The 19,190-nt window shown below is 39.8% G+C and overlaps 4 protein-coding genes across 4 annotated transcripts; all 4 read left to right on the top strand.

The window, feature by feature from the left end:
• The first annotated feature begins 256 nt into the window (after window positions 1-256).
• On the top strand, window positions 257-5,022 carry LOC125222776 (apoptosis inhibitor 5-like protein API5). Its single transcript, XM_048125583.1, has 16 exons — window positions 257-470; window positions 580-744; window positions 900-999; window positions 1,103-1,168; window positions 1,538-1,635; window positions 1,718-1,792; window positions 1,989-2,138; window positions 2,521-2,586; window positions 2,669-2,734; window positions 3,093-3,203; window positions 3,530-3,619; window positions 3,708-3,814; window positions 4,001-4,115; window positions 4,207-4,272; window positions 4,349-4,452; window positions 4,594-5,022. Exons 1-16 carry the CDS (start codon window positions 384-386, stop codon window positions 4,778-4,780), a joined length of 1,653 nt encoding a protein of 550 aa, XP_047981540.1. The 5' UTR covers window positions 257-383; the 3' UTR covers window positions 4,781-5,022.
• Window positions 5,023-5,230: 208 nt separating this feature from the next.
• LOC125189321 (sodium/calcium exchanger NCL2-like) lies at window positions 5,231-10,628 on the top strand. Its single transcript, XM_048086611.1, has 6 exons — window positions 5,231-5,807; window positions 7,373-7,452; window positions 8,314-8,407; window positions 8,492-8,792; window positions 9,293-9,851; window positions 10,135-10,628. The coding sequence occupies exons 1-6, from the start codon at window positions 5,495-5,497 to the stop codon at window positions 10,381-10,383; spliced, it is 1,596 nt and encodes a 531-aa protein (XP_047942568.1). The 5' UTR covers window positions 5,231-5,494; the 3' UTR covers window positions 10,384-10,628.
• Window positions 10,629-12,552: 1,924 nt separating this feature from the next.
• LOC125217508 (sodium/calcium exchanger NCL-like) lies at window positions 12,553-15,818 on the top strand. Its single transcript, XM_048119027.1, has 9 exons — window positions 12,553-12,945; window positions 13,363-13,560; window positions 13,638-13,819; window positions 13,899-14,038; window positions 14,115-14,370; window positions 14,490-14,641; window positions 14,722-14,983; window positions 15,086-15,340; window positions 15,464-15,818. The coding sequence occupies exons 1-9, from the start codon at window positions 12,579-12,581 to the stop codon at window positions 15,710-15,712; spliced, it is 2,061 nt and encodes a 686-aa protein (XP_047974984.1). The 5' UTR covers window positions 12,553-12,578; the 3' UTR covers window positions 15,713-15,818.
• Window positions 15,819-16,030: 212 nt separating this feature from the next.
• On the top strand, window positions 16,031-19,118 carry LOC125201250 (sodium/calcium exchanger NCL-like). The gene is made up of 9 exons (XM_048099288.1): window positions 16,031-16,507; window positions 16,582-16,755; window positions 16,846-17,027; window positions 17,108-17,247; window positions 17,353-17,614; window positions 17,683-17,834; window positions 17,911-18,178; window positions 18,262-18,522; window positions 18,603-19,118. Exons 1-9 carry the CDS (start codon window positions 16,165-16,167, stop codon window positions 18,849-18,851), a joined length of 2,031 nt encoding a protein of 676 aa, XP_047955245.1. The 5' UTR covers window positions 16,031-16,164; the 3' UTR covers window positions 18,852-19,118.
• The last annotated feature ends 72 nt before the right edge of the window (window positions 19,119-19,190 follow it).

Below are 19,190 nucleotides of genomic sequence, written 5' to 3'. Positions count from 1 at the left end.
ATATTAAAAAAATATAATGCCTTTTGCTTCCCATTTGATAATGTAAGCCCATTAATCGTTACATGATTGATTCAGGCCCATGAATGGAATAGGCCAATCTTAAAACTAAAGTGCATAAATCAATTACATGGGTTAATATAGGCCCATGAATAAGTTGATTTAGGCCCATAAATTAACAATGTAATAGATTAGATTTAATGAATTTAATTTTCAATTTATACAACTCGATAATAGTAAATCCTATAATTCCTCGCCGTCGCCGAGTCAACTCAGTCTCCTTTCCCAAACTTGTGCTGTTGAACTTGAACGTATCCACATATACATACAAGTATACTGTATCTATAGGCAGGCTTTCACTACTCCCAATTCCCCAGTGGACAGCAATGGCGGAAGCTTCCGACGAGGCGAAGGACATTGAGAAGCTCTACGAGTATGGCGAACGCCTCAACGAAGTCAAAGACAAGTCTCAGGTGACTGATTCAATTCATTTCCGCATCCCTCTTTTTTTGAATCTTAGCTATTGATCAGTGAATTTGTTATTGATAAGTGTTAATTTCTCGGCTGCAAAATTGCAATCAGCATACTGAAGATTACGAGAACATAATAAAAGCGGCGAAGAGCAGCAGTGTGAAATCCAGGCAATTAGCTGCGCAGCTCATCCCTCGGTTCTTCAAGCACTTTCCCGGGCTATCGGAAAATGCTGTCCACGCGCATCTTGATTTGTGTGAAGCTGAAGAGATCGGGGTAGGTGACCTTTTGTTGTTTGATTGCAACCTAATTTGTTCCCAATTTTGTTCCCAATGTGTAGAATTATCTAATAGAATTGTCTAATGTTAGAAGCTATTGAGTTACTGAGCATCTAATGGAGTGTTTAATAGTGGTAATGCACATGATTTCAGATTCGGGTGCAAGCAATCCGTGGACTACCACTTTTCTGCAAGGACACGCCTGAGCATCTTTCTAAAATTGTTGACATTCTTGCACAGCTCCTTACAGCTGGTATTAAGTGCTCTGATTATCTTTCAAGAATGCTAATTTATGCTATTTTGTTAACTGATAAGTAGAAACATGGCTTATGAAAGATTTCTCTTTTTCTATGTAGAGGAAAATGTGGAGCGTGATGCTGTAAATAAAGCACTTTTGTCCTTACTGAGACAAGATGTTCGAGGTAATTCTGCTGATAGATTACATGTATAAGAGTGTCTGTCTACACGTGCAATTTGGCATCTCAAAGAGGAGATTGATATTGAGATATGGAACGAACGTCAATATCACATGTTTCAGCAAATGTCACATGCCCAAATCCTTAAGTTGCTGTTGGTGTTATACTGTTTTCCATCATGTTACATGAGTTTGCTACTTTGTCTGTTTTTTCATTAGAGCGTGAAGTGTATAAAGAAACTGGGCTATGTTAAACAATGAAGTAGTATAGCAGTAATAATGGGTGGAAGATTAATCAGTTTAGAGATGGGTTTTCTAGTTATAACTTTGCTTTCTTCATTTATTGTTGAGCCTTACATTTTCGTGCATTGCTTAGCTTCCTTGACAGCCCTATTTAAGCATATTGAGAGTGTTGACGAGCAACTAACAGATGAAAATCTACGTGAAAGGACCTTACTTTTCATTAAAGACAAGGTAGAAAGATTTCAAATTCCTTTATTACAGCTCATGCCTTGTAGTTGTCTTGGAAGAATCATTTCCACATTCTTTCATTTAGGTCTTTCCACTCAGAGCTGAGCTCCTGAGACCTGCTGAGCAAATGGAAAGGCACATTACTGATTTGATAAAAAAGGTTTGCCTAAATTCCCCCTTTTTTTCTTTTCGTGGATGTTGACATATTCAAGTTTTTCGATGGTCCATGCCTTGTCTATGTAATTGAGTTGAGTTGTTTCAAACGGAATTTGAAGAATTGGACCAAGACATCACTTGTTTAGCTAATATGGTACTTAACTATAAAATGCATGATTCTTTTGACTTTAAATATGCAGAGCCTACAAGATGTCACTGGAGCCGAATTTAATTTGTTCATGGATTTCTTGAAAAGCTTGAACATGTTTGGTGAGAAAGCTCCCCCAGAGAGGATCCAGGAACTGATTGAAATTATAGAAAGCCAAGCTGATCTGGATGCACAATTCGATGTATGTATTCTTTTCTTATTGTCCTGGTAAAAGATACTATCCGTGTTGGATCCAATATTTTGAGGAGGAACTTGTTGGTATCTTGGAATAGAAAGAAAAATATATGTACCTGCAGTAATTGTTAAATGCTTACATCTCCCACATTGTGCTGTATAAATGTTTATCTTGGAATTTCAGTACAATAAGTTGAGTTTATCTCTATATTTGTCCCTATATTATAAGCTTGGCTATCTGCTTTGGAACTTTAAAATTTTCAAAACCAGAAAGTGTGGTTTATTCCCAAGAAGGATGTGCATTTTTCAAACCTTCGTTCTGCTTTCTTTAGGGAGAAAGGCCATAGTTGAATCTCATTTTTTGTGTCTTGTGATGTGTCTAACCGCAGGATGCAGATGGTGACCATATAGATCGACTGATTTCATGCCTGTTTATGGCACTTCCATTTTTTGAGGTTCATACTGAGCTCGTGAATTTTTCCCTTTCATTCGTACAGTAATTGATTTGATCTTAGCTGACTTTTTGTCTACTTGCAGAGGGGTGCATCCAATAGCAAGTTTTTCAAATATCTAAATAAGCACATTTTTCCAGTATTTGATAAGGTGCAAATTTCACACAACTTCTCTATTGATTATATGTAATAGACCTGATCTTCCCTATTTTTTCTGGTTAGAGAATATACATATTATTGTGTTCCGCCCATAATCTCTAAAGAACAATAATTTTTTATCTATGCATTCCCTGGGCAGAGTCCTCACAATTTCCACTTTTATAGATGTGTATATACTGGAGTAGCGTTTTTAGTCAATTTAGGGAGTTCTTGTACTTGAATAATTCTCTTGGACTATCTAAAACAAATTTTTGGCTTTTCAAGGAAAACTGTAATTTTCGCTGAACTTAAAATTATCAGAAGAGCATACTGAGCAGTTTACTAAAGTATGTGACCCCGTTGTTCATCAGCTTCCTGAAGAACGAAAAGTGGACCTGCTTAAAAACCTTGCGGAGGGTTCGCCTTACACCTCTCCACAGGACTCCAGACAAATTCTTCCTGCCGTGGTTCAGATCCTAAAGGCAACTCCCTGAACTATATATTGTGATGTGTTATGTCGTTGAATTTCTTCTGTCTTCTTTGTGTTGACTTTTAATTCTTATTTTAGAGCAGATTTACCATTTTAGTATAACCTGATCATAGTATATATGATGAAATCAAAGTGATTCCTACTTTAGTTCATAAGTTTTTAAATCCGCGTCTTCAGTTAACTTAATTAGACATTAAACAATTTCCTATTATTTCTTCTTTTCATTATATTCTCACAATGAAAATATGTCTCAGACTTTGGCCGTGAATATGCTCAATGACCTATTATACCTTGTTCAATCTATTCATCTTATTTCAGAAGACCATGCCTCGGAGAAAATCAGGGGAAGAGATGAATTTTACTTATGTTGAGTGCTTGCTATATACATTCCACCATCTAGCTCAAAAGGTCAACGGTGTTTTCTTATCTTTCATGTTATTTGTCTTGCATCTCGGAATTTCATGTTAATAGCCATCGTTCTTTCACTATTTAACAGGCACCTAATGCGACTAATAGTTTATGCGGTTACAAGATTGTGACTGGACAACCATCAGATAGGCTGGGGGAGGACTTCTCAGAGCAATATAAAGATTTCTTGGAACGGTGAGTTCATTCTGCACGTGCAATACTTTGTTTTATAATAAAGGATCCTGATAGAAGGAATCCATTATTCATCTTGAGCTATAATGTCTGCAAGTAGAATGAAGAATTTGAAATTCATTCGTAATTAGTTCCTTTTATGTTTAAACTCTCTTGAAATATGGTACAAAATTTTGGTTATTTCCACAGATTAAATTGTGTTGAAGACCTAGTTCGTGCCACCACAAAAAAGTTGAATCAGGTAATGGCAGAGCACAGCAAAGCACTGGCAGCTGCTGGATCTGACGAGTCGAAGGCTAGCATTGTGAGTTATCTGAATCACCATGTTCTCAAGTAAGCAAATGATCAACGTTTTGGTGATGATGGACTTACTTGATTTCATATTTAATCTGCAGAAAGCAGAAAAGCAGAACACCTCAACTGGTTTAAGAACTTGCAATAATATCTTGGCTATGACACAGGTAAGTGGAAGTACTAAAATTTTGGTGATACACTCAAAAGATTTTTTTTTAGCTGATTGCTTCTCATTCTTTTCAGCCGCTGCATGCGAAAACACCTTCATTTATAGGAGATAAGAGAATTAATTTATCTTGGAAGGAAGCGACAAAGCCTTCAGGCAATTCAACTGTAACCACCACTGGGTATGTTCTTCGGCTCACTTTTCAATGGATAGAAATCCAGAAGAGATGTTTACAAATCAAACTTGTTCAAAATTCACTACACTACCCATACTTATCTCTGTTTCTATTCGCTCACATTTCAATACTCGTATCCGCCTGCAGTGGGAAGCGTCCTGGACAAAACGGCGCAGGTAATAATCCAAGCAAGAGAGGGCGTGGAGGAGGCAGTAGTCAAAACCAAAACCCGGTATCTAACAGAGGATTTCAAGGAAGAACACCAGGGGGGCGAGGCAGAGGGAGGGGACGAGGTGGACGTGGCAAGGGGAGAGGAAGGGGACGAGGATTCTGATAGCTCTGTTTCGACTATCAGTGTAAGATTAAAAAAATGACATGATTTGACGGCAACATATGTGTACCATCGTTTTGTGTTGGAGCAATTTTGACCAGAGGAGGAGGAAGAGGTGTTAGAAGGATTTTTTTTGGGTTTTATATTTTATGTGTTTTCTACAGCACTACACGACCCCAGAACCGCGATGGAAATAGCAGTCGAATACGAAAAGTTATTTATCCACCGATTTAAAAATATTTAAACGGGTCATATATTTCATTAATTCATCCCATTCAGATTTGATTCACATCTCTTAAGAGCCGTGGCGACCCCAAATGAGACAATTGATGACGACCCATATGGAAGGCGTCATCTTGATGTGCCAAAATTTGTATGCTAACGTGTAGAAATTTGTCTAGACATAAATAGCCTAGCAAGCACAGCCTATCATAATATAATTTCACGCTTAGCTGAATATTCAAAAATCAACGTTGGAGGCCAAGTTGACTCGTTAAATATTGGCTGCATCTCTGTTTATAACATAGTTTTTCGACGCATCTTCTTCTACTCTTCCCCTCCAATAAAAACGTTACCTCATCTCATATGTCCCGGCGGCTTAAGACCACTTGCTCACATACCAACAAGTCTTGTTTGACAGTTTGCTGATGAGGTCAATGTCTGCTTAGATATATATCCAAATTGGTTGGAAGTCTGCAGCTCATATTATTTACTATTATGGCAAAGAATATGACCACAATTATTTCTGCGTTGCTTCTTCTCGCGAGCCTGCGAGTGGGCGATGGCCGTCTGATTAGAGAGGTCCTGGGCGCGACCGAGACGTGCGAGCCCACGTATGGATTCTTGCCATGCTCCAGCAACGTGTGGGGGCTGCTGTTTCTGGTCATCGTGTTTGAAATTCTCCTTACCTTCGCCGGCCGGTATGTAGGGATGGGATCCGACCTCTTTTTCCGTACTACCGGACCGGGCATCATTGGGGGAAGCGTGTTTCAGTTTCTTGGCACAATCCCACAGATTATCATGGTTCTTGGTTAGTCTCTTCTCTTTTTTTTTTCTTTCTAAATTGCTTGTGTAGAATATTATTTTGCTAGATTGTCTTGCACTAGCTAGCTAGTACTCCCACTATCTAACGCAAAAAAGTCTTTACATGTAGATAACATCTCGTTGCCACTTTAATTTTCTTGATGGATTTGTCGGGAAATCATGAAGAAAAATCATCAAGCTTATTGTTGTTTGCAATTGTGTTGTAGTATAATGTTGATAGTGTTGGAAAATGATGAACATTCATAGTATGCAAGTATTTAGTGTGTTATAAATTGATAAACAGTCTAAATATGAAGATTTAGATGGAGATACAATTTTTAAGGTGTTTAATATGTTGCAGATTGATATATTATTTAATGCTACTATAAAAATTCAGATGGAGATATAACTTAACTCGAGTCAAAAGTGTGTGGGATTATTCATAGTCAAGTGTAGATATTAGTATTAGCCATTAAGTTTGTGTCTGTTTATGTCATTGTAAAACGTCGCCAGGTTGTCTTGCACTAGCATCAAACACAAAAAAGTCCATAGTCCAGACATCGAGTAATTGACAAAATATCGTTGCTAATTTGATATTCTTCATTAATTTAACAGTGGAGTACTATAATAGCAACGTGTAAGCTGTTGATTGAGCTTAATAATAGTACTAGTAGTATAGAGGCCGAAGTCACCATCTTCTTTTTTTTTCCACCAAACACACCCAATTTTTATATGTACCCCACATGAATAAATGGTAGCAGTTACTTTTTTATTAATGTTACTTAAGTTAAGAGCATCTTGTGGTTTGAGTATTAAGGGAAAAGGAAAAACATAAGCTCGCTTCATGTATCCCCTAACACACGGTGCTTAAGCACGCTGGTCGAGCGGCCAAATAGCGGTGTGACACCCCCAGTTTTTAGCCAAGTGCTACATTGGTTTCTCCCTTATTTCTCCCTTATTTCTCCCTAACTCAACATTTCATTTTTACATCATTATTTTTTATATTATTTAATTTTCCCTACAAATGTATTTAATAAATAGACTAATAATGAACAATTCATCGTTGTATTAATCATTGGAAAATATAATACAACGAGAAAAAAAAAACTACAAATAAAAAACGCAAATAAACAAAGATTTAAAAAAAAAAAAATCTAAGACGGAGGGGCCGGAGGGGCGTCGGGATCGAGCCCCAGCGTACTCTGCAGGTGTTGGATGCATTTCCAGAGGGCCGCCTTTTCTTCAGGGGTCCCGCCGCCGGTGAAGTACAGCGTGTACATCTGGGTCAGATTGGCGACATTGCTCGAATAAGTGGCTTTTTCTAAGTCGATGACGGATTCCGACGCGACTTCCGACGTTGCGCCCTTCCCCTTCCGCCTCCCCTTCGCCTTCTTCGCTCCCTCCGGGCGCTCGTGCGGACCATCCCCACTCAAGTCGATGTGGGCCGCGCTCCCCTCGCTCTCCGAAACGCTAAGTCGCGAGCGCACCGATTTCCCGTGCAGCGCGTCGTGCATTCCCGTCCGGAATTTGGGGAGATCCTTCAGCTTATCGTAGATGTTCCAATACTTGAAGCCCTTCGTCGACAAGTACTGGCTACTATACATCCGGATGGCCTCATCTCGGACCATGTGCTCGTTCTGGCCACTCGTCATGTGAGTCATCAAGTTAGAATAAATACCGTTGAAGTGCCCGCAGTCCCTCATGAGGCGCTCCCAATGCCGACGGATCGCCTCGCTGCCATGGTCCTTCATTGAGGCGAGTCTTGTGGCTCCTGTACTTCGCGGCAATCCGCTCCCGAAATATGATCTCGGTCTGGTAGTTCTTTGCGCTCCGCGTCTGTGACGTGTCCGCCCAGCCAGTCGGCTATCGGCTCGGACTCTTGCAGAGTGTAAGTAGTCCTTACCCGCTTCGGCCTCTCATCGGAACCCGTATCGGTCGCAGCCGACGACGCCGGCGCCTTCCCCCTCCCGCTCCTAGAAGGCGGCTCGGTGGGCGTTTCTTCCACCTCGAAGTCCTCCGCGCTCGGTGTCGCGGCCTGAGATTCTTGGTCGCTGGGGTTGATCCGGGGGTGTCGAACTGGGGCCGATACACATCGTCGGCTGGAAAGGGCATTCTGCCGGCAGAGTTGAAGTACGGAGAAAGTCTCCGCGCCGGAGGAGTCTGCAAAGGAGACGGACCCCCGTATGGAAGTTGGCCGGGAGGAGAACCCATCGCCAACAACGACTGCATCCACTGCTCGTTTGCTTCATCCGTGTTGGGAATTTGTGAACTCGACTCTTTCCCCTTACCCTTATCCTTACCCGATCGGGAACTTTTCTTCCAAAAGCTCATAATTTTGATGAAAATTGAAGATTGGGAGAAGAGATTGAAAATGGAGAGAATGAAGATTGTGGGTGATGAATGGAGGAAGTGGAGGAAATATTTATAGGGGTGGAATGTAAAATAGCCGTTGGGTTCAAAAAAAAAAAAAAAAAAAATTTTAATTATCGCCGATTATCGCCGAGCGTCGCCAGCTGATATGGGGCATCTCCGTTATCCTTGCTAGCTACGATCGCTCCGTTTCTCCCACCATCGACAAATCCGGAAGCCAGAAAACCACACCAAAAGGTGGCATTTGATCAACCTTGTTGAGCTCTTAAAATGTTATTCTCATGATGATCTAATGGGTAAACTGGTCTCTCTTTCAATCAGGTTATGGCATTGTAACGGATGTTGAGACGAGCTACACTGCTCGGATAATGCTGATACCCTTGATTCCTTTCCTCATTATTTTGGTAGCAGAGGCTTTCAGTTCGTCATCAGTGAAGAGAGTGTTTCTTCTCATTGCACTCATTGTCTCAGTCATGTTGCTTTTCGGCTTCATTTTGTACCAGTCGTTCCGGCCTTGGATTCAGGCCCGTAGATTTGAGTATTTGATGAGTAAGTATGCAAAGGACAAGCTGTTGAGGCTCTTATCCAGCAATGGCAGTCCCGATGCTACAAAAATACAACGGTAAGTAGGTCAATGTCAACATTTCCATTTGGTACTATAGAATTGAGAGTGCGGATTTGGAAATCGAGCTTTCAATTCCAAATCTATTGCCCCGTATTTGGTAGCACACAATACACACGCTGCACACAACATACACTGCACGTACACACACACAATACACCCAAATACACACAACACACATTGCACACACACACACACACAAATACACACACTGCACGTACTCACACACAATACGCGCAAATACACACACAATACACACACTGCACACAACACACACTGCACGTACACACAAATACACACACTGAACACATAATACATATGTTGTACTATACAACACACACTACACAATACGCACACTATACACGACAAACTCTAAATTCAATTCCATATCCAACACAATTTCAATTCCATGGTAACAAACGGAGCATTTATACTTTGAGAATGCATAAATTTGACAACATTTCCAATACTCATTAGTTCCATCTTGGTGTCATTTGCAGCCTGTTTTCCCAAATCGACAAGGACAGAAGCACGTCCGTATCAGCAGCAGAACTCCGAGTTCTGCTCTTAGGTGTGAGGATGGATGAAGGTGACTTCAGCACAGACAGGGACGTCGAGAACATCTTGGAGTCCTTCGATACCACTGGAGACGGACGTATCAACAGGGAAGAATTCGTCGAAGGGATGACCAAATTACTCGACGAGCTAGCCAAAGAGAGGCTAGACCGCATTAAAAAGAATAGAGACAGTGATCCATTACAACAGGGCTTGTTGGGCGACAGCGACAGCACGAACGAAAGGAGTGGCCAAAGTGATCTAACCACTTGGCTGAACTATCTAAAAGCTCTTTCCTTAATAATTCTCGGGATCGCATTGATGTTGGCTTTTGCAGAGCCACTGATCACCAGTGTCGTGGGATTCGCCACAGCTGCGAATCTGCCTGATTTCTTCGTCCCGTACTTCGCCATACCCTTAGCCACGAACTACCGAGTCGCAGTTCAAGCGTTCACTTCATCTCCGAGGAAAACACAGAACTCCATTTCTTTGACACTCTCTGCAGTAAGTCCCACTTCTTCAGACAATGTTTGCCGTTGTTTTCCTGTTGGTACAAAAAGTTTGAAGTTTTCTTAAAACGACACAAAAGTTTTATTTGTGTTTTATTTTAATACACTCTGCGGCAAGAATGTATTAAAATGAAACGCAAATGAAACTATCTTATTCATATAAACTTCAAACTTTTTGTACCAACATGAAACAGCGGTGAAACATCATGAATAGTATAACTACCCTCACTTTGTAAATTGTACATGTTCTGAATCTCTCATTTTGATTTGTTGTGCAGCTTTACAGCGGTGTGTATATGAGGAATGTGGTGAGCTTGATCGTGTTCCTCGCCCCGGTTTATGCTCTGAATCTGTCCTCAGATGTGCTTGTGGAGGTTCTAGTGGTCACCGTGATGAACGCGGGGATGGCAGCTCTCACGGGCTTCCGGACCTCGTTCCCTCGCTGGTTGGGCTATGTCGTCGTGCTGTTGTATCCGGTCACTCTGGCGGTGACCTATCTACTCACTGATGTTCTAGGATTGCCATAGGGAGGCTGTGGCTAGTGATATATTTAAGAGATGTGTATTTTACTTAATAGTTTTTATATTTTGTTTCTTCATTGTAGCAATATGTTATTAGTGTCACTAAGTAGAAAACATTCTATATTTGATATGCATTGGATAGCATCAATGCTTATTTAAAAGCATCAATAATGGTTCTCCGCTTATGATTACTCAAACCTTCAATCTATTGATTGGAAGAGAAATGTATAAACCAATTAAGTTGCACTTCACCTCGTTACCAACTAAATTTGTGCTTCATCGTTGTCTCGCTGACATCAGTTATATGCTACTAATAATCTTTCTATGCAAGCTCTCTAAAACTCACATAGATTATTTTGAATATCATCATCAATCACAAACAACATATTATTGCATTCTTAATTTTCACAATACTAAAAACTCAATTATAATATTTTCTTTTGTAACTGATAATGGTTGTTAGAAACTTTAAGCAATAAATATACAACTCCTAGTAGACATAAACGGACAATATATATGAACCCAACACGAAACATTATTAAAACGGAAAGGGATTGGAGAAATAAAGATATGTCATAAATTTGGACATGTTGTTTCGTCTACTCAAATAATTAAACAAAAACAATTACCATTTGAAGCAACTGGGTGATTATTTATATCGTCAAGCTTCACCCCAATCGAAGTAAACGTACACGATTAATTAATCTAGAATTAAACAGAACCATTAATTTGAACACTGATATATAAATTTATTGTATTTTGTGTTTTTCTACTTTAAGAACCCTATTGACCTCATTTTACATGCCTTGGATCTGGTTTTGATAATTTTTCACAATATTTCAGTTCCCATTATTACTATTTTTATAATAATAAAATCATTACTATTCAATATATCATGATTAACATTTATCACTAAAAATTGAAGCTTGAGACAATTAGCTTATTTTTTGAAAATCAAGCATAATAGTACTATTTATTACTCCAATTGATATTAAATGCGTTGAAAAAATCGATACACTCCGTCTTAGTTACTCCCTCCGTCCTACAAAAGATGTTATACTTGTGGGACGGCACATGATTTTAGGAGGTTTTGTTTTGTGTGTTAAATAGAGAGAGAAAATATAATTTTTATATTAATGTGAGACAGAATTTTTTTCGAAAAGGGAAATGTGACATTTTTTGTGGGACAGACTAAAAAGGAAAGAATGACATCTTTTGTGGGACGGAAGGAGTACCTAGTAACAAATCCTAATATATATCATATTCCATCCCAAAAATGTAGAAAATGACATCCCTAATTTGATTAATAAGTTTATGGCGTAACTAATTAAAAGTCACCAATAATTCATGATTAAACTGAAACCACTTGTTAGTCAGATTCAATTTTGAAGTTTTATACTTTGCAACCGACGGTTAACTAATGATTTTGGCCCAAAACCAAGAAAACTGAAAAAAAAAAAAATGGTAAAAAAGTCCAAAGCCATCCCAAAATCGCTGATTTTGAACCGAAATTGCCGATTGTTGGTTAAAAAACCATCACAGTCAATTTACTTGTTCGGCCAGTTACAGTTCTAATTTTCCTGGAATTTAAATCGTTAATTTTGTAACGAGCAACATCACTAGCTTGTACAACAAGATAAAAGTATACACAAACCACTGATGGCCATAAGCCTATTATTTATACAACATTGTCGAATTTTAAGTATTTTGAGTAAATTGTTGCATAAAAACATCTACTACAATAAAAAAAACTTTTGCAAATTATTGTATTGAGATTTCAAATTATATTATGCCTGTATCGCGCTAAATTAATTACTTAAAACGTACCTAGGAGTTGACGTTGACATTTACACAGTTTTTTCTCGTACTTTTCTAAATCATATAGAAAAATTCCACTTGAATTAGATTCCATTCAATTAATATAGTACTGTATTGTTTTAATTTTAAATATATAAATCCTCTGTCATGCATGTGCTTCTACCTAGCTGAATACTTGCACATGTTAAAATATGGTTTTATTACCCCATAGTTGAGTTAAAATATATATAGTGATGTAATGATTTTGACGTGAGCATTTTTCAATAATCACATGACTCTAGCTTTAATCATAAATGTCTTACTATTATATATATCCCCACCTATTTAATCTTGATTAGTTCAATCCATTTAAGCAGCCTCTGGTTTCAGGTGGTTGACCAAAAATGGCTGTCTTTACTCATTACACGATTCTTATTCTCCTACTGATCAGCACAGCCGATGCCCGGATTCTCAGTCTGGATTCCTCCGACGATCACCTGATCTCAGATGGAATCAGTGAACCAGATTCGTCGTGGTCTGCTGCGACCACGACGAATCTGAGCGGCTGCAGGCACCAGTACGGTTTCCTGCCGTGCGCGGAAAATGCCGCCGGCTACATTTTCCTCATAGTGGTGTACCAAGTGCTCCTCATCGTCGGAGACAAGCTCATCGCCAGCGGAAGCCAAGTCTTCTTATTCGTCACCGGCCCTAGAATCGGGGGTATTATATTCCGTATCCTCAGAGCTCTGCCGTCGATGACGTTCATGATCAGTAAGAATTTTTTTCGTCAGTTAAAGTTTCAGCCCACAGTCTGATAGTACTATAGTAGTAATAGTAGAAGTTTGCGAGGTTCCATCTTAAAACTAATCAGTAATAAAGTGGAATAACTCTTCAAACTTATATAGTGGTTTCAGTTATGATCTTCAAACTTATATAGTGGTTTCAGTTATGATATTTCATATTTGTTTGTTTCATTTGCCAACAGTAATATAGGAGTTTGCGAGGGTTCCATCTTAAAACAAATTAGTGATAAGTGGAATAGCTCATCAAACTTCTATATTATAATAATATAGAAGTTTGCGAGGGTTCCATCTTAAAACTAATCAGTGATAAGTGGAATAGCTCACCAGACTTACACAGTGGTTTCAGTTCTGATATTCCATATTTGTTTGTTTCATTTGCCAACAGTATCCGCAGTTTTGGGCGAGAAAAGGGACGCTCAATCGCAAGTGTCCGGTGTCATAGGCATATATGCCGGAATCACCGTCTTCAGCCTCACGGTTCAGTGGTTTATGACCATGTTATCTGCTAGCAAGTCACTGAAGAAAGACGCAGACGAGCAACAACATGGTTTTCTGTCGAAAATAAAGCTCAGGAACTTGATAGGTTCGGTATACGAATAAATACAAAATCACAGATAAAAGTGAAGCTTTTCGTTGACAATGCTGTTGTGTTGGCTGCAGAGAACGGTGTTGATGTTGACGACGATACGTGCAGAACTGCTAAGATTATGCTCTTATCTTTGATTCCTTACGTCGTTCTTCAGCTCGTTTACACCTTCGACACCTTCTTTGCGAAGCGTATCATAACTCTGATAGCTCTTGTCGTATCGTCCTTGTCTCTGTTTTCGTATTTCGCTTATCAGGTTGATTCATCGATAGCTCACGTTTATGTTCTTGATTGTGTTAAACATGTCCGGGTTGTAATCTTTCTTGGCTATTCAGATAAAGAATCCATGGATGCAGCAAAGAAGTTTAGATTATTCGAAAATTGATAGCGTGGAGAGAGGTTTAATACAGCACGTGGAACAGCTCGGGAAGCTTGTGAACGAAGACGGAACACCCAACACTGCTCTAATCAGAAGGTAATATGCCTCACAGTCAGTGACCTGCTCTGATCATTTTTTTTGTTTCATTTGCCAACAATTCGTATTTGTGCAGTTTCTTCGATAAAGAAGATAAAGACGATGATCAATGCATAGCGGTGGACGAATTAGAAAAAATGGTGCGCAATGTCTTCAAGGCTGGTAAGGCGGATGTTAATCAAACTGAAGCCATGAACGGCGTCCTGAATAAGCTCGACAGGAACAAGGATAAGAGAATCACAGAAGAAGAATTCGTCAACGGATTCATACAATGGATTCATGAAGCCAAATCTTCTAGTGATGATTTCAATGCAACAGAAATGTTGCAAAAGGTAAGCAGCCTTTTCATCAAAATGTTGATTGAGGTTTAATTATTGTTCTGCATTTATCTATCAGTTGTTTATTATGATTAAGAATCTTTACGACTTACAGTTGGTTTGGATATTTTCAGGCCACTCAGCTGCTGAAAGAGAAGAACGAAAACAATTCCTCCGACATTGACAGAATTATGGCGAAGGTTTTGAAGCAAGCCGAAGGGCAGCTGTTGAAGTCTGAAGCACTCATAGCAGATAACGGAGAGCCAAACGTTGAGCGCATTAAGTGGTAAACCTCTCCTATTTAAGTCCCAACTCTTGACCGATTCATCGTATAGCATAATACTTATACCATTTCTATTCCGGCAGTCTGTTCAGGGAATTCGACACTGACAAAAGCGGAACTCTAACAGCAACAGAACTAAAGCAACTGATAGGCAGAGTGAAATTCGGAACGTATCAAATGAAAGACGAAGATGTGGTAAAGGAGATGTTTAAATGCTTTGATCAAGACGGGAACGAAGCAATTGATGAGAAAGAGTTCATGAAGGGAGTGCAAGACTATCTAGACAAGGCCATGAAAGCCGTTGGTTCTTCACAAAAGACTCGAGCTCTTGAAGAATTTGAGAAGGTTATTACTCGCTTTGTTTCATTCAAGATGTCCATCTCATTTTTATCTCAATCAAGAAAATGGGGTTTCACAATCTTTATATTTATGATCTTAAACTTGCAGATTGTGTGGAATGAAGAAGACTATGGCGTTGATGCTGTGTTGAAATCTCTTCTTCAAGTGATACTCGGGATAGGTATGCTTACCTTCTTGGCAGGACCTCTGATGGGTACCATTATGGAGTTATCAAATGCAATGAACTTCCCCTCCTTCGTCGTCTCCTTTGTCGTCGTTCCATTAGCCATGAATGGCAGGGTCGCACTGATGGCACTCCTCCCATCCGCAAGACAGAGAAAGTCATCTTTGACATTTTCTGAGGTCTCTCTCTCCCTCTCATTACTCTCGAAAATGTGATGTTAAGTTAAGGAATAAACGCACAAGTAATCACGAATTTAACAAGAATAGTGTAGTCTAACACAATTGTGTTTGTTTATGTAACAGATATACGGTGGAGTGATAATGAACAACATATCGGGACTAACAACACTACTGGCAATCGTGTATGCAAAAGAGTTGACATGGGATTTCTCAGCAGAAGTGCTGACAATAATGATGGTGTGCGCCATTGTCGGAACGCATGCGTTCTTGAAGAAAACTTACCATCTTTGGACATGCATACCAGTGTTACTCCTCTATCCTCTTTCATTGGGATTGTTTTATTTTTGCCAAGTTTTCCTTAGTTGGAATTAGCAAATCTATATGTGTACATTGTTACTGTTTGTATACTGAAAGCATGCTTTCTATTGTAAAATGTTGCTTTATTTATATATGAGAAATAAAAGAAACTTTTGAGTGATGATGACGACAATGAAGACAACAGTGTTAGGCTGCTCGTTTCTACACCGAAAAGGGCATAAAGTTTCTTGTTTTCCAAGTGCTTCAATAAAAAAAACATCTTCCCCTATCAAGTGGGCAATAAAATACCTGAGCTAACAAATCATTCATTTAAGAAGTATAGTAATGCATAAAGGAATTCAACTCAGAGGCAGCCATTGGCTTCTCTGCTGGATCTTGTTTGTGCTTGCATATTAAAAAACAAAAAGTAGAACGTTAAATAATGCATAAAGTTACTCAAATCAGACAAAAATAAGGCAAAACATTCAAGGATTCACATTTCCTCGAACTAACTTGGTTGATCGCCAATGGCTTCAGTCCCGAAATGCTTGATATTGCTCATCTTACTGGCCAGCATAGCCGAAGGCCGAATTCTGGAGCTGTCCACCTCTGAGAATGAGCTGATATCAGACGGAATCGAGAAGCAAGAATCAGTAGGAAGTTGCAGCCACCAGTATGGCTTCCTGCCCTGTGCAGAAAACGCTGCCGGTTACATTTTCCTCATAGTGGTGTACCAGGTACTTCTGGTGGTCGGAGGGAGGCTTATAAGCAGCGGGAGCGAGATGCTCTTGCATATCACCGGAGCTGGAAAGTTTGGTGGCATTATCTTCCGAATCCTAATGGTGCTTCCTTCTATGATGCTAATGATCTGTAAGCACTCCATCACTTTGGTTTTTGGACTTTCCTTCATTTTGTGGCGTGTTGATTTTGAGTTTTTCATGTAGTATCCGGGATTTTCAGCAGCAAGGAGGGTGCCCAATCGCAGGTTGCAGTCGGTGTCAGCATTTACGCTGGAATCACAGTCTTCAGTCTTACAATCCAGTGGGGTGTGTGTATGATATATGGCAAGATTGACTTGAAGACGACACAGAATTCTTCTTCGTCAAAGATCTTGAAAGGTTCCGCACTTCACAAACTCGCAGTTAATGATTATTCTCGACTCGTTAGCTGAGAAAATTTATGTGTTTTAAATTTCTCCCTTGCTGCAGATACTGGTGTGAAGATCGATAAAAGGACTAGTTACACAGCTGGGATTATGCTGCTGTCCTTGATCCCTTACGTCGTGCTGCAGCTGGTTTTTGTCATCGATAGCTTGTCTGGAGAGCGTGTCGTAACGTTGATAGCTTTTGTTATCGCATCCTTATCTCTCCTGTCGTATTCCGCCTACCAGGTTGATTAACTGAGAGCTAATCGCGATACAAGGCTTCGTGTTTTTGTGAGTTGTGACTAAATCCTTGCTTGTTTCTACAGATTTGGGATCCTTGGATGCAGGAAAGAAGCTTGAAGTACTCCGAGTTTGATATTGTCCGGACCGGATTTCTGCAGCACGTGAAACGGTTAGGACAGCTTGTGAATCCAGACGGCAAACTCAACGCCGATCTCATCAAAGGGTGAGGCTAAAGAGGATCAATAATGATGTTTGAGATGACTCGAACCTCTGACTTACTGGTTGGAGGGAAAGCGTCTTACCAACTAATGCGGTTATCCTTGGACAGATTATTTGATGCAACAGACAACGATGCTGACAAAGTCGTTGCAGTGAAAGAATTGAGGAGACTGGTGAGCAGCATCTTTAGTGATGAGAAGACGATCACTGAGAAAAACGATGCAGTTAACAAAGTCATGGATTTTTTCGACAAGAACGATGATGACCAGATCACCGAGGCAGAGTTCATCAAAGGATTCGAGCTATGGGCTATGGAAGCCGACAAATCTACTTCTAGCAGTGATTTCTTTCCCAAAAATATGGGTACACAGGTAACTAATTCTCCAAATTTTGTTGGTCAATACTTGTCTGGATTTGATTGTTTCGGGTTTCGCTGTAGGTCCTAAACCTATTCCGAGAGAAGAGAGAAAACCGAGGGCAGACGATGGACAGAATAATGTCAAAGATTTTGAAGCATGCTGAAGGCCAGCTACTCAGATCCGAATCACTCATCACAGAGAACGGGAAGCCAAATATCAATCGTATTAAGGAGTAAACTTCGACTTCTTTCAACTTCTTTTCTCCCTTTTCGGGTCTAAAATTTACTAAACCGTCTCGATCATGGCAGACTGTTCAAGGAATTTGACACTGATGGAAACAAGTCAATATCAGAAGCTGAGCTGAAGCAGCTTATAATAAGAGTCAAGTTCCAATCCTACAAACTGAACGAGGACGACGTGTTACGCGAGACCTTTCGAGAGTTTGATCAGAATCACAACGATTCAATTGATGAGCCAGAGTTTGTGAATGGAATGACCAAGTATCTGGATAAGGCCATTCGAGCTGCACATACTTCCCAAATCGATGGGACGAAGATTATTCAAGATTTTGACAGGGCAAGTAGTGTTCATATTAAGGATTAGGAAATATTTTGATCATGCATTTCCATCTGAAAAGAATGTGTTGTTGAAATTTACAGGAGGTGTGGAAAGGAGCAGAATACGGGAAACGCGATTTCTTCAGATCAGTATTTCAAGTGTTGTTAGGGATTGGTATGTTAACCTTCCTGGGAAAGCCTCTGACCAATAACATTCTACAGCTGTCGAACGTGATGGGATTCCCATCCTTCGTCATCTCCTTTGTCGTTGTGCCACTGGCCATGAATGCTCGATCTGCAGTAGCAGCAATCCTCCCAGCCAGCAAGAAGAGTGAAGAAACTGCTTCTTGGACATTCTCCGAGGTTTCCTTCTCTCTCTCCGTCTCTGTCTCTGCACAAACACACACATCGTGCTAATAGATGATTGTTTTCTTGAGTGGCAGATATATGGTGGGGTGATAATGAACAACATGGTTGGATTGACGACGTTGTTGGCGATTGTATACGCGAAAGAATTGAGATGGGATTTCACAGCAGAAGCGCTGGTTATTTTGGTGGTGTGTGGGACGATGGGCTGTCTCGCGTTCTTTCGCACGACTTACCAACTGTGGACGTGCATCCTAGCATTCCTCCTTTATCCTTTCTCTTTGGGATTGTTTTATTTTGTTCAGATTTCCTATAGCTTGAACTGATGTTTTCTTTCACTTTCACTTTGCTGTGTGAATTGAAGGTTGCTAGTTTTATGGCATGCTATAATATGTCAAGAATGTTGAATGTTGAATTAACTAGTTTTGTATTCGAGGAGGCCTTTGGGTTCGCCTTAATCGCCAAGTTTATTATGAGGTGTCACGATGTTTGCTCGGTTTTCGGAACCATAAAGTTCATCACGGTTTCCTGCTTTAACATAATTCATCTAGAGGAACGAGGGATTCCTTGCCCCGGACTTGCATTTAGTTTTATTTGTTTTGTTGTATTTTCAATTTCATTTGTTTTGTTCCTTCTTTCAGTTGTAATAGTTAGAGCAAAGTGTC

This window comes from Salvia hispanica, chromosome 1, assembly GCF_023119035.1.
Source record: "Salvia hispanica cultivar TCC Black 2014 chromosome 1, UniMelb_Shisp_WGS_1.0, whole genome shotgun sequence".
Classification (NCBI taxonomy): Eukaryota; Viridiplantae; Streptophyta; class Magnoliopsida; order Lamiales; family Lamiaceae; genus Salvia; species Salvia hispanica.
Note: the sequence above shows the minus strand (reverse complement) of the source record. Positions and strands in the feature narration are given on the sequence as shown.

Bases quoted from the DNA above. Each gene is read 5' to 3' on its own strand.
- LOC125222776 (XM_048125583.1), top strand. From the start codon at position 384: ATGGCGGAAGCTTCCGACGAGGCGAAGGACATTGAGAAGCTCTACGAG. The intron at 745-899 runs GTAGGTGACCTT...ACATGATTTCAG, and splicing joins GTGAAGCTGAAGAGATCGGG to ATTCGGGTGCAAGCAATCCG. The intron at 3,204-3,529 runs GCAACTCCCTGA...ATCTTATTTCAG, and splicing joins CCGTGGTTCAGATCCTAAAG to AAGACCATGCCTCGGAGAAA.
- LOC125189321 (XM_048086611.1), top strand. From the start codon at position 5,495: ATGGCAAAGAATATGACCACAATTATTTCTGCGTTGCTTCTTCTCGCG. The intron at 7,453-8,313 runs GTGAGTCATCAA...GAGCGTCGCCAG, and splicing joins TCGTTCTGGCCACTCGTCAT to CTGATATGGGGCATCTCCGT. The intron at 8,793-9,292 runs GTAAGTAGGTCA...TGTCATTTGCAG, and splicing joins GATGCTACAAAAATACAACG to CCTGTTTTCCCAAATCGACA.
- LOC125217508 (XM_048119027.1), top strand. From the start codon at position 12,579: ATGGCTGTCTTTACTCATTACACGATTCTTATTCTCCTACTGATCAGC. The intron at 12,946-13,362 runs GTAAGAATTTTT...ATTTGCCAACAG, and splicing joins GTCGATGACGTTCATGATCA to TATCCGCAGTTTTGGGCGAG. The intron at 13,561-13,637 runs GTTCGGTATACG...TGTTGGCTGCAG, and splicing joins AAAGCTCAGGAACTTGATAG to AGAACGGTGTTGATGTTGAC.
- LOC125201250 (XM_048099288.1), top strand. From the start codon at position 16,165: ATGGCTTCAGTCCCGAAATGCTTGATATTGCTCATCTTACTGGCCAGC. The intron at 17,028-17,107 runs GTTGATTAACTG...TTGTTTCTACAG, and splicing joins TGTCGTATTCCGCCTACCAG to ATTTGGGATCCTTGGATGCA. The intron at 18,179-18,261 runs GCAAGTAGTGTT...TGAAATTTACAG, and splicing joins TTATTCAAGATTTTGACAGG to GAGGTGTGGAAAGGAGCAGA.